The sequence below is a fragment of the Pezoporus wallicus genome, unplaced genomic scaffold, assembly GCF_028554395.1.
Source record: "Pezoporus wallicus isolate ANWC-B61680 ecotype Strahan unplaced genomic scaffold, APGP_CSIRO_Pwel_v1 scaffold_7392, whole genome shotgun sequence".
NCBI classification, from domain to species: domain Eukaryota; kingdom Metazoa; phylum Chordata; class Aves; order Psittaciformes; family Psittacidae; genus Pezoporus; species Pezoporus wallicus.
This window is the reverse complement of record NW_026639923.1, coordinates 4,510,334-4,520,954: the sequence shown is the minus strand read 5'-3', so window position 1 is coordinate 4,520,954 and position 10,621 is coordinate 4,510,334. Positions and strand designations below refer to the sequence as shown.

Genomic DNA, 10,621 nt, shown 5'->3' with positions numbered 1-10,621 from the left:
TGGAGACAGGCGGTGCCTGAGGGGGCGCGGGTCAGGAGCGCGCATCGCACTGCGGAGCGGCCCTCAGCTGTTCTGAGCGGCGATTCCCGCCGTGCCCGTGAGGGCAGCGCGGCGCGGAGAGGCGGAGGGCGCTGGGCGGTGCTGCCGGGGACGGGGGCGGGTCTCCCGCCGAGTACATAGCGGCGGAGCTCGGCCGCTGGTTGTGCGCGGTCTTGTAGTGTCGGTTCGGTGCTCGCTATGGGGTCTGCTCCGCCCGTGTTCATCGGCGCTGAGGAGGTGGAGAAGCACCTGCAACGCGCTAGCCTCCTGCTCCCCGGGCTGGAGGCCGCCTTGGCCAACTTCTCGTCCGGCGCTGTGGGGGGCGTCGCGCAGCCCGTGCGCACTGTGGTGCCGGTACACCGGCACGGCGGGTGAGGCGGGCTGCGGGGCCACCTGCCTGGCACCAGGGTGGGAGCTGTGAGGGGTGGTCTGGCAGAGCCCGGGGTGGGACAGGACAGCGGGGGGATGCTCTGTGCTGCCCTTCCGGAGCGAGAACGGAGGGAGCCGGGCTTGCGGTGGGGAAGGGACCGCGTAGAACAACTTTGAGCGTCAAGAAGGGTCATTGGTACCGAGTTACTGATTAACTGCAAGATGTTAATTGCGCCGGTGTCTGTAGGTATGTAAGTAATACGAGTGAATCTCTCCCAAGGTTCCTAGGAGTCATGCCTGCTTACAGTGCTGCTGATGATGCTCTGACAACCAAGTTGGTGACTTTTTACGAGCACAAGAAGGATTCCTCTGTCCCTTCTCACCAAGCGACCGTCCTCTTATTTGACCCAAGAAATGGTTCTTTAAAAGCTGTGAGTTTCACGGATACTTCTGAGTTATTCTCTGTTAATGCCCTGTAGGTTCTTCCTTCCGATTCTTAGAAGCTGCACTTGATGTAAATTGGCCTGAGTTTTCCTTAATTGTAAATGAAAATTTGTTTGTGCCAAATCAGGATTTAGCCTAAAGCCTTATTCTTTTATACCTGTTGAACTGTATTCTGCTGTTTACTGCTGCCTATGATTTGAAGGGAATCTGATGGCTCACAGGATGATTGGAAGAGAGGCATGATCAGGAAAAGTTTCCTTGCATTTGAAAAGGAGAAAGAAACCTAAACCTTACTGAATAAAGAATTGATCTTGAATCATGTTAAGTCTAAATCACAAGAGAGTTATTGTCATCGCAAGGAATAGTATTCAGTTTGAGTTGTTTCTTTGCTTAAATAATTTAAGAATTTTTTTAAGACTGTTGACCATTTGCATTACAATTTAGTCAAAGTTATTATTAAAGAACCAAAACTGGTCAAGAAAACTGTATTAGGCTTTTATTCCAAAACTGTGTTAGTTTAAGTCCTAGAATTCATTTGTACATAGTAGCTAATGCATATTGAGGCAGGAGTGCCCCACTGTGTGTGGTACGTATTAAAGGAATTTTGTGGTTCCCTGTCATCCCTTTATGCAGACCAAGAAAATGCAGGCTCATGAACCAGTTGCACTGGTCTCACTGGAGTGCAGAGTACTGCAGTTGTATTAGTCTGTTCCCTGCGTTGGAGGGCCAGGGAAGTGCAGTGCATGAAGAGTCGTGTGAGTCGGGGACAGCTCTGCTGTGACCTGTTTTCAGATGTGAATTTATGTGGTTTCTGGTTGCTGTAATTGTAACTAACAACCTCTATGTTTTTTATCTGTGCCCTGTAATATCACATAATTAACAAAGTGGATGAAAATGTTTGGTATTTACTCTTATTTTCAGCGTTCATTTCAGTGTGTTTGAACTCTTTTTTTATTTTATTTTTTTTAAGGTGCTGGATGGTAGTGTCATAACAGCAAAACGAACAGCTGCAGTTTCTGCAATTGCTACCAAGGTATGTCTTCCAGTTGCTAAACTGAGACAGATTTAGTGGTGTTATATATAAAATAACTAGAAGGAGTGATGTAAATGACTTTCATTGTGTGTGTGAATTTTCATCAAATACAAATTGGATTTATCATAACATATGTACCTTTAGGGAAAACTTAAAATTGGAGTTTTCTGTTTTGAGTGAGTTGTGTATGGCTTTAACACTGTGAGTGGAGAAGGAATCTGAGCTGTGTTTTTGTGGCTTGTTCTGCACTCTTCCCTGGGAATTTATGAAGCTGCCCTCCTTTGTAATTTTCTTGATTTTGTGCTGGTCTTAACATGCTCCTTTATGGCTTTAGGTTGTAGCTGTGGTGATAAATTCAGTTTTGTTTAGGTGTATGCTTCCTGCTGTTCGGCTAGGACAGGTAGGTTGCACTGGACCTGAAGAAAGAGGAAAAGACCACATTTCCAGGATGCAGTATAGGTCCTCTTAAAATAGTGATGCCCAGGATAGATGGATGACTTGTCCAGAGGTGGCTGTCTTTCTCACTTTCTCTTTAGTCACTGGAAGATGTCCAGATGACTATCCCTGATAACAGTCATGAACTTCAGTGTCTGAAGACAGGTGAGGTCTATCTTGCTGTATGTTGCTTTACATAATTTCAATTTCAGTTGGAAATAGTGAGGCTGTTCAAAAAATTCCTTTTTCAAGCTGTACTTGTTTGGGCTGGTAATATGGGGTGAGAGCAAGTCACTATCCATTGCACAGGAGGGTTTTAGTTTTCACCTCAAAGAATGAGGCATTATAAAGAGAGCCAGGGCTGAAAAATACTTGTTTTTTACCCATCTGCTTTGTGTCAGAATGAAGGCTGATCTCACCACTTTTTTAGTGGCAATATTCATGCCAGTGTGACTCTATCCATGGCAGTAGAGCCAAACTGACCTAAAATTGAAGAACCTGTCCCAGAGAGCTTCCCCTGAACCAAGGGCTAGAACAATTTACAATGGGTTCCTTGGGCAGGAGGTTATAGGTCCTCATTCATCTCGGCTGTTCTGTACTTGGGCAGTTCTGACAGTTTTTAACACAGGCAAGGCTGTGCTGCCCTCAAAGGAGCTTGGCTGCTGAAGGAGCTTTAAGAGCAGATCCTTTGTTGTTGTCTGTTTTGGGAGATTTTCAGGAGTGTTTGAGTTTAGCTCATAGTTGTCATCTTCTCCTTTTTATGGCATTTGCTTCTCAAAGACCCATGCTTTTATGCAATAAACCTTTGAAATCAGTGCTCTAGAGTCTTTGAAAGGAACATTAAAAAAAAAAACAAGGATCAGTGAGATTTTTTTTCAATTTATTTGCAGCAGAATAAGGGTTGAGAGCCTAGACAATTCCAAAGCTTTTTATACAAATGTGAGTGGCCACAGCAAATGCATAAACAAAACACAAGGATAGCTTAGGCCTGGACTCCAGCAGCCCTCTCTTCCCTGTTGCCAAATACTGGTGAATCACAGGCAAGAGCTAAACCAGAAAACCAAAACCAGCTACAGAACTGAATTTTATTACTCATTCTTCAGAACCATCTCTCTTTTTACAATGCTTGGTGCATGCATATTACAGCTCTTGCAATGCCAAAATATGATTGAGAGATGATTTATGGCTTCAGTGAATTGAAAAAGGTGGTTTAGTGTGGGGCTACCAGGATCAGTTTACCTACACAGCTACCACTTTCAGTACTAATATCTTTTGGTATCGTAAACCCTGTTTTCAGCCAGCACAGAACACCAGCATTATGTTTTTACACTGAATTAGTCACATAGGTATAGTGTGTTGTAGTAATACTGGAGCATGCCAAGGTTGCAAAATTAGCATTGGCTTATGTTGTTGCATGTTAAGTCTGAATTTCAAGAGTCAGACAATTCAAACCCAGAATTAAATCAAAATTACATTGGTGCTATTGACAACAGATTTTGCAGTTAAACAAAAAAAATAATATATAGTGGTAACTTAATACTGTTTTCTGTTAATATGAATCAATATTAGCATTTGTGTAGAGACTTTTGAAGATAAAAGGACTAAGGATGCTGCTTCTGTGGCATTTTGATATGTATTTGATATCTGATAATATACTGTCTTACATAATTTTTTTTTTGTATTTGATCCTCTTTAGCTGTTAATGCCACCTTTTGCAGAAGTGTTATGCATTTTGGGAGCTGGTGTTCAAGCATACAGCCATTATGATATTTTCACAGAACTCTTCACATTTAAAGAGGTAATGACCATGTCTTAACAGGGTACATTTATTTCTCTCTATTATGTTTCAGGAGCACTTTATATAAATAGAATACAGCCAATGAAGTTTTGTTGAGTCTGGCTGAGATGAAGTTATTTTCCCGTAGCAGCCCTCATAGTGCTGTGCTTTGTGTTGGTAGCTAGACAGGTGTTGATAACACACCAGTGTTTTGTCTACTGCTGAGTAGTGCTTGCACTCTCCAACATTCCCCCTTACCAGTACACTGGTAGGGGGCAAGAGTACAGAGCCAGGACAGCTGAGCCAAACTGACCAAATGTATATTCCATACCATTTGATGTCTGTCAATAAAAGCTGAGAGAAAGGGAAGTGGAGAGGAGGGAGGAATTTGTTACTCAGACATTTGTCTTCTGGAGCAACCACTGTGCATCCTGAAGTCTTACTTTCCATGAAGTAGCTGGACATTGCCTGCTGATGGGAAGTAGAAAATAAATCTTTTGTTTTCCTTTGCTTTTCCTTTATTAAACCACCTTTATCTTGACCCACAAGTTTTGCTGTCTAATTTTCTTCTCCTTGGTGTCCTGCTGAGGTGGGAAACAATAAAGCAGCTTGGTGGGCATCTGGTGGTCAGCCAAAGTCAACCCACCACAGAAGTTAAGAGATTAATCATATTTTGATTCTTTTTCTACAGAACCCAAGAATACTCTGAAAAGCTGTCAGATTTCTTTCTCAAATGTTGGCCTTTTAAAAAGCAGGGTGAAAGGAAATGGTTGGAAACAAAGTTGTTTCAGATGGCTTCTTGTCTTTGATAAAATCCTACTGGATAAGCTTTCTATGGTTTGGTTTGTTTTTTTTTTTTCCTTAATATGTTTGTTGGAAATCTTTGTATTTTATAAATACAGTTCTACAAGGAGCTGTTATTCTGACATCACTAACCAGTCACTCAAATGTAGGCACACACAGCTGAAACTGTCACTTGTATGGTGCAGTGCTCTGTTGATAGTTGGACTAAACCTTAAAGGTCTTTTCCAACATAAATGATTCTATGAGAACAGTAAAGGGGAAGAAAACCCCACCTTTAGGATATGTGTAACAATCAACTGAAAATAACCTGTTTCAGCAAGGAGGAGTTCTGTAAGCTGATCTGTTTGTTTCTTTTTTCCTTGAAGGTCAGAATATGGAATCGCACCAAAGAGAAGGCAATGAAGTTTGCTAATTCAGTTAATGGTCCAGTGCGGGTCTGCTCTTCTGCTCAGGAGGCAGTTACTGGGGCTGATGTAATTGTAACAGTCACTATGGCAACAACACCGATTTTATTTGGAGATTGGGTAAAACCAGGTGCCCATATCAATGGTATGCTATGTTCTCATCATCTGAAGGATACCATCATGAACTGTTCAAAAGCTTCTCAGAATGAATGAGCTTTCCATTTTGACTTTCCCTTTTGGCAAGGACCACTTTTCCCAGGCCTGCTTTCCTGCTTTTCTGGAGTCACAACTCCAGTGTATTCCAGCACTGGATGTTTGCTAGAGCATGGGGTATGCTTTTTTCCCAGTGATGCATCATCTTTGACACCGTGTTGTCATTTGATGCTGACTTTGCTCTCCATTTAAATAATCCATACAAACATGTTATTTCCAAAGGGATTCCTGCTCATTGTAATGTTTCCCTGGAAACTCATATTCTCAACCAGTTTTCTAAGCTCCTCTGTTTGTTCCTTTTGGGGCTGATCACACTGATTTACTTTTTTTTTTTTTTTTTTTTTTACTTGGGTTAAAAAGAGGCAATAAGTGAGTTAAGAACTTCATCATTTAACCACTAATTATCATGAGGGTTTGGGGGCTTACTTTTCCCTGCCTTGCAGTGATGTTGCCACACTTGTTTTGAGTCTCTGGACATGCCCATGTTCTTTTAATTGCAGGCCTGGTTGAGATGACCCTGTGCACTTTCCAAATAGCATGGTAATAAGACAAAAGAAACTTGTCAGAGGGAACAATTTAAAGCAATGTCCCACATTCCAGCAGCATCCTACTAATTTTTCAAACTCAATTTAGTCCTTTGTCATTGAGTGTTGTCCATGTTATGTCATGAAAAGGAAGCCAGAAGTACAAGCAAAATCCATTAAGGTTTACAGTCACTCAGGCAATGCATGCACCAAGACCCCCTCTCCTTTCTTTGCTTTCTTTTTTTTTAACTCTGTTGTGACATTTGTGCTGTTTGAGGAGGCATTCAGGCAACATGGAATTTATTATTCCATAACAGACATTATTAAAAACCATTTAACTACGGTATAGCTGGGTGGGTTTGGGTTTTTTAGACAAGAAGTTGATAGTGGTGTTGCTGTATTTAAAAAGTTTAGCTCCTTGATTTGTTTTCAGTTTCTCCAGGTAAGTGAAAATCCATAATCTGCTCAATTTCTACTGCTTGTAACGTTACAGGGGAATAATAGAAGATTATAGGTTTAAAAATCCAAATTAGTAACACTGAACTCTGTCTGCTTGTGCGAGCCTTTGTTGCACAATACTTTGATTGTCATCCATCAGGATAATGAAGGGATTCTTCAAATTTTATTTTTCTGTATAGATACATAACAAACCCAATCTGAATCAAATGGCTGTAAAAATCACTTGGTAATGATCTGATGGAAGAGAAGGGTAATAGAGATAAAGGGAGATTACTTTCTTGTGTCTCAACTACCCAGAGTCTGCTGACAAATCAGATATTGAATGTTTTTAGAGGTGCTGTATTAGATGCTAATTAACTCTCTTTAACAGGTTTCTGTTGCTTTTTATTTTTAATTTAACAGTCACAGAAACAGGTTACTATTTGTCTGCAGAACAGTTGTTTGTATAACTCTTAAGATTATCTTGCCTCACCAAACAGTCCAAGTTTATTCTAAAGGGGCCTCTGTAAGCAGAAGAGAGTAATTGTCACTCCTAATCGCTGGTGTAATTTTTCAAAGCTGCTAGCAAAGGCTTGTTTGTTTCATACCTATGCATGGTTACACATATCCTTATATTTTTTTTGTGTAGCTATGGAATGATGAAGTGATGAATGGTTAAGCAGTGCTGCTTCCCCTTCTTGGTCAGCATTATCTGGAAGGAGCAGTTTGATCAGTGTACAAAAGAGGTGGAAACAGTGGCAGTAAAGAATCTCACCTCTGCTTACTGAAGAGTTGCAGTTTAATGCCTCAGCAGGTTGAAATTAGATGATTAGTTGATTCCGGTTGTTCTAGCTGTGCTTATGGGAAATACAAGCTTTAGTTGGAGCAGCATCTGCATGACCAAAATCCAGGATGCTGTACATCTTAATGAGCTGTAGTTTGTAGGGTTTGACACAATGTCATCCTTTGTTGATATCACTAGAAATATAAGGGGTTAACACCTTACAGAAACAGGCCGTATATATGTCAGCATTACAGCTGAGACCAGGTTGAGAGAAATCTAGGCCTTTTCCCAGTTGCTCAGGGATATCATATTTTTTCTTGTTGTTTTATCAATCAGCATGTCTGCAGTGCTAACATCAGACTGTATTACATTTCCACAATAATGTCCGTTGTTATTTCACACATTTTCTTGGACAAGATGTTGTTTAAATGTGTTTTAAACGTTCCTCCTGAGTTCATCAGTTTTGTTGTCTTAGCTGTTGGAGCAAGCAGACCAGACTGGAGAGAACTGGATGATGAACTGATGAAGAATTCTGTTCTGTTTGTGGATTCCAGAGATGCTGCTCTTACAGAATCGGGAGATGTTATATTATCAGGGGTAAGACTTTCTTTTTGTTGGCAATTGGCTTGTGTTCAAAATGAATTGGTATTGATGATGTGCTGCACTAAAACTCTTTAGAGCATTAGATAGAGTTGTTAATAATTTCGAGGCACAAACTGAAAGAAAAACTGGTTTCAGGCTGAGACTTCTGTATGTCCATGCCAAAGCAATGCAAGTTCTGTATCAACCATTACATGATACCATATTAAAGTACCACATGTTCAGCATTGGACTTTGTGTACAATAACAATGTATTTTTGAAAGCCCAACATTTCTGCAATGTTTGGTGTTTATGTTCAATATTTTTCAGATCTATTTATTAAAATCTAACTTTCTTCCCATGAGATGTCAGTGATGACTCGCATCAGGCCTTTAGAGAATGGATGACAGAAGCCAAGCAGGCAGTTAGTGATCAAACTAAGGAGGTGATTCTGCCCCTTTACTCTGCTCTCGTGAGACCTCACCAGGAGTATTGTGTGCAGTTCTGGTGTCCTCAACATAAAAAGGGCATGGAACTGCTGGAACAAGTCCAGAGGAGGGCCACGAGGATGATCAGGAGACTGGAGCACCTCCCGTATGAAGACAGGATGAGAAAGTTGGGGCTGTTCAGCCTGGAGAAGGGAAGGCTGCGTGAATACCTCATAGCAGCCTTCCAGTATCTGAAGGGGGGGCTATAGGGATGCCGGGGATGGACTCTTCATTAGGGACTGTAGTGATAGGACAAGGGTAACGGGTTAAAACTTAAACAGGGAAGTTTAGATTGGATATAAAGAGGAAATCCTTTACTGTAAGGGTGGTGAGGCACTGGAATGGGTTGCTCAGGGAAGTTGGGAATGCTCCATCCCTGTTGGACAGAGCCTTGGGTGACATAGTTTAGTGTGAGGTGTCCTCCCCCATGGCGGGGGGGGGTGGAACGAGATGATCTTAAGGTCCTTTCCAACCCTAACTATTCTATGATTCTATGACCTGAAGAAATTTGATAGCAGGGACTCTCTTAGGTTTAATGAAGTTTTATTTCTCTTTTTTAATGCTTTTGGTAGAACAAACATGGCTTCCATTTCTGAGGTTTAACATAAGATGTCCAGGTATGGTAAAGTATGTGGAATCCTGTGTGTTTTGTTGGATAAGCAATAATCTATCTTCTGTGAAAAATAAAAACCCCTGCTGAGGATAGTCTGCCAGCTGCTCCTGTCTGAAAACCATTCTCCTGATTTCTGCATAATTTCAGTATTTATCTGAATACTGATCTGCTTCACCATGGAAAGGAATTTGTTCTGCGGTAGCAGAACTGAAGGAGTTACTTCTTTTGAAGTGACTCAGAAAAAAGTTTGTCTCTGAATGTATGCTTTTGTATAAATATGTATTTCTCTTCACAGGCAGAGATTTTTGCTGAGCTGGGAGAGGTAGTGAAGGGTACAAAACCAGCCCTGCCTGAGAAGACAACAGTGTTTAAATCACTGGGTAAGGACAACCCCTTCTGTGTACAAGTCTGACAGAAAACAATGCTCTATTATTTATTAGGGCCCCCATGTGTGGGAAAGCTGCTCATCATCTTCAAAGCTGCTATGGCAGTGCACTGTCCTAAAAAACTAGAATGTGATTTACATTTTTCCTTTTCTGTTTCCCTCTTATGTAGCAGGACTGATGTAATTAAAAGTGATTGGAAAGCAAACAAACAATAAGAAGTAGTGCATTTTCTACTTCATAGTCATTGAACACATGACTGTAGCATTTGTTAATACAGCTCCAACCCAGTCCTTAATTGTTGTGCCCATGGAGCCTGTCTGACCTACAGACAATGTGACAGTGTACTGTGGGGTTGGTGTTGATGTTTGGGAAACGTGGGAGTCATAGTGGGTTACCACACTCTGAACTGCATAACATGTCTGAAAGCCGAAGTTGCAATATGAGCACTGAAAATTGGATTCATACTATCACATTAGCTCCATATCGCATACCATGATAGCTATAAACTTTGAATGTAATGCTGTAGGTGTTTGGGATGGGGAATGATTCCTATTCTTGTTCAATTAGATAATTTCCTGAGTCTTTTTGTTCCCTTTTGAAGCTAGATTATTTGTACAGCTGAAGAACTGTTTGAAGGTGACTTCAATTCTCTTTCAGGGATGGCAGTTGAAGATACAGTAGCAGCAAAATTTGTTTATGACTCATGGTCTGCTGGTAACTAGAGAGAAGTCTACAGTGTTAGTGAGGCCAAGAAAATTGTTTGCACTTAGTTTCCTCAGATCTCTTGTTAACAAGACAGACACCAAACCTATCTGCATATGTCCCTTATAGAACATTCAAGAATGCAAGGTAAAATTTCAGCAATGGACTAATTCTTATAGTTTTCTAATGGCAAGTGTTAGATACCTGCAGTATTACTAATAAATATAACTCTCATAATGGCAAGTACTAGATGTTTGCAGTAATACTAACAAAGGTAACTATGTATTTTGCCTTTCCTTCTTAATTATTTGTGTAGCAGCAGTCTGTGGGTAGATTCTTGTGGGTTTTTTAGAGAGGCAACTCATACTGGTGTAAAAGGTACCCATCTGGAAGATGGACTCTGGCATCGTATCTGCCAATGATGGTACATTAAAGGCAACTGTGGGTTTCAGTGCTAGAGTAATAGTAACCTAGTTTTCAGTCTCCTAGAGCACAGCCCACTTCTGATTCCTGGACCGCCCCTTCCTGTCAAGCTCAGACTGGGATCTGGAGGTTGCCATCCTTGCTTTCATCCCCCACAGTCCCTCT

The 10,621-nt window shown here is 41.2% G+C and overlaps 1 protein-coding gene across 1 annotated transcript; it reads left to right on the top strand.

The window, feature by feature from the left end:
* Positions 1-225: 225 nt before the first annotated feature.
* CRYM (crystallin mu) lies at positions 226-10,317 on the top strand. The gene is made up of 8 exons (XM_057416877.1): positions 226-410; positions 689-839; positions 1,823-1,885; positions 4,017-4,118; positions 5,267-5,450; positions 7,740-7,861; positions 9,241-9,325; positions 9,989-10,317. The coding sequence occupies exons 1-8, from the start codon at positions 238-240 to the stop codon at positions 10,051-10,053; spliced, it is 945 nt and encodes a 314-aa protein (XP_057272860.1). The 5' UTR covers positions 226-237; the 3' UTR covers positions 10,054-10,317.
* The last annotated feature ends 304 nt before the right edge of the window (positions 10,318-10,621 follow it).

What these genes read in the sequence shown, in the direction of transcription:
- CRYM (XM_057416877.1), top strand. Translation starts at nt 238, where the DNA reads ATGGGGTCTGCTCCGCCCGTGTTCATCGGCGCTGAGGAGGTGGAGAAG. An exon ending in ACCAGGTGCCCATATCAATG is followed by an intron (nt 5,451 to 7,739) that starts GTATGCTATGTT and finishes TTGTTGTCTTAG; the next exon opens with CTGTTGGAGCAAGCAGACCA. An exon ending in AACAGTGTTTAAATCACTGG is followed by an intron (nt 9,326 to 9,988) that starts GTAAGGACAACC and finishes ATTCTCTTTCAG; the next exon opens with GGATGGCAGTTGAAGATACA.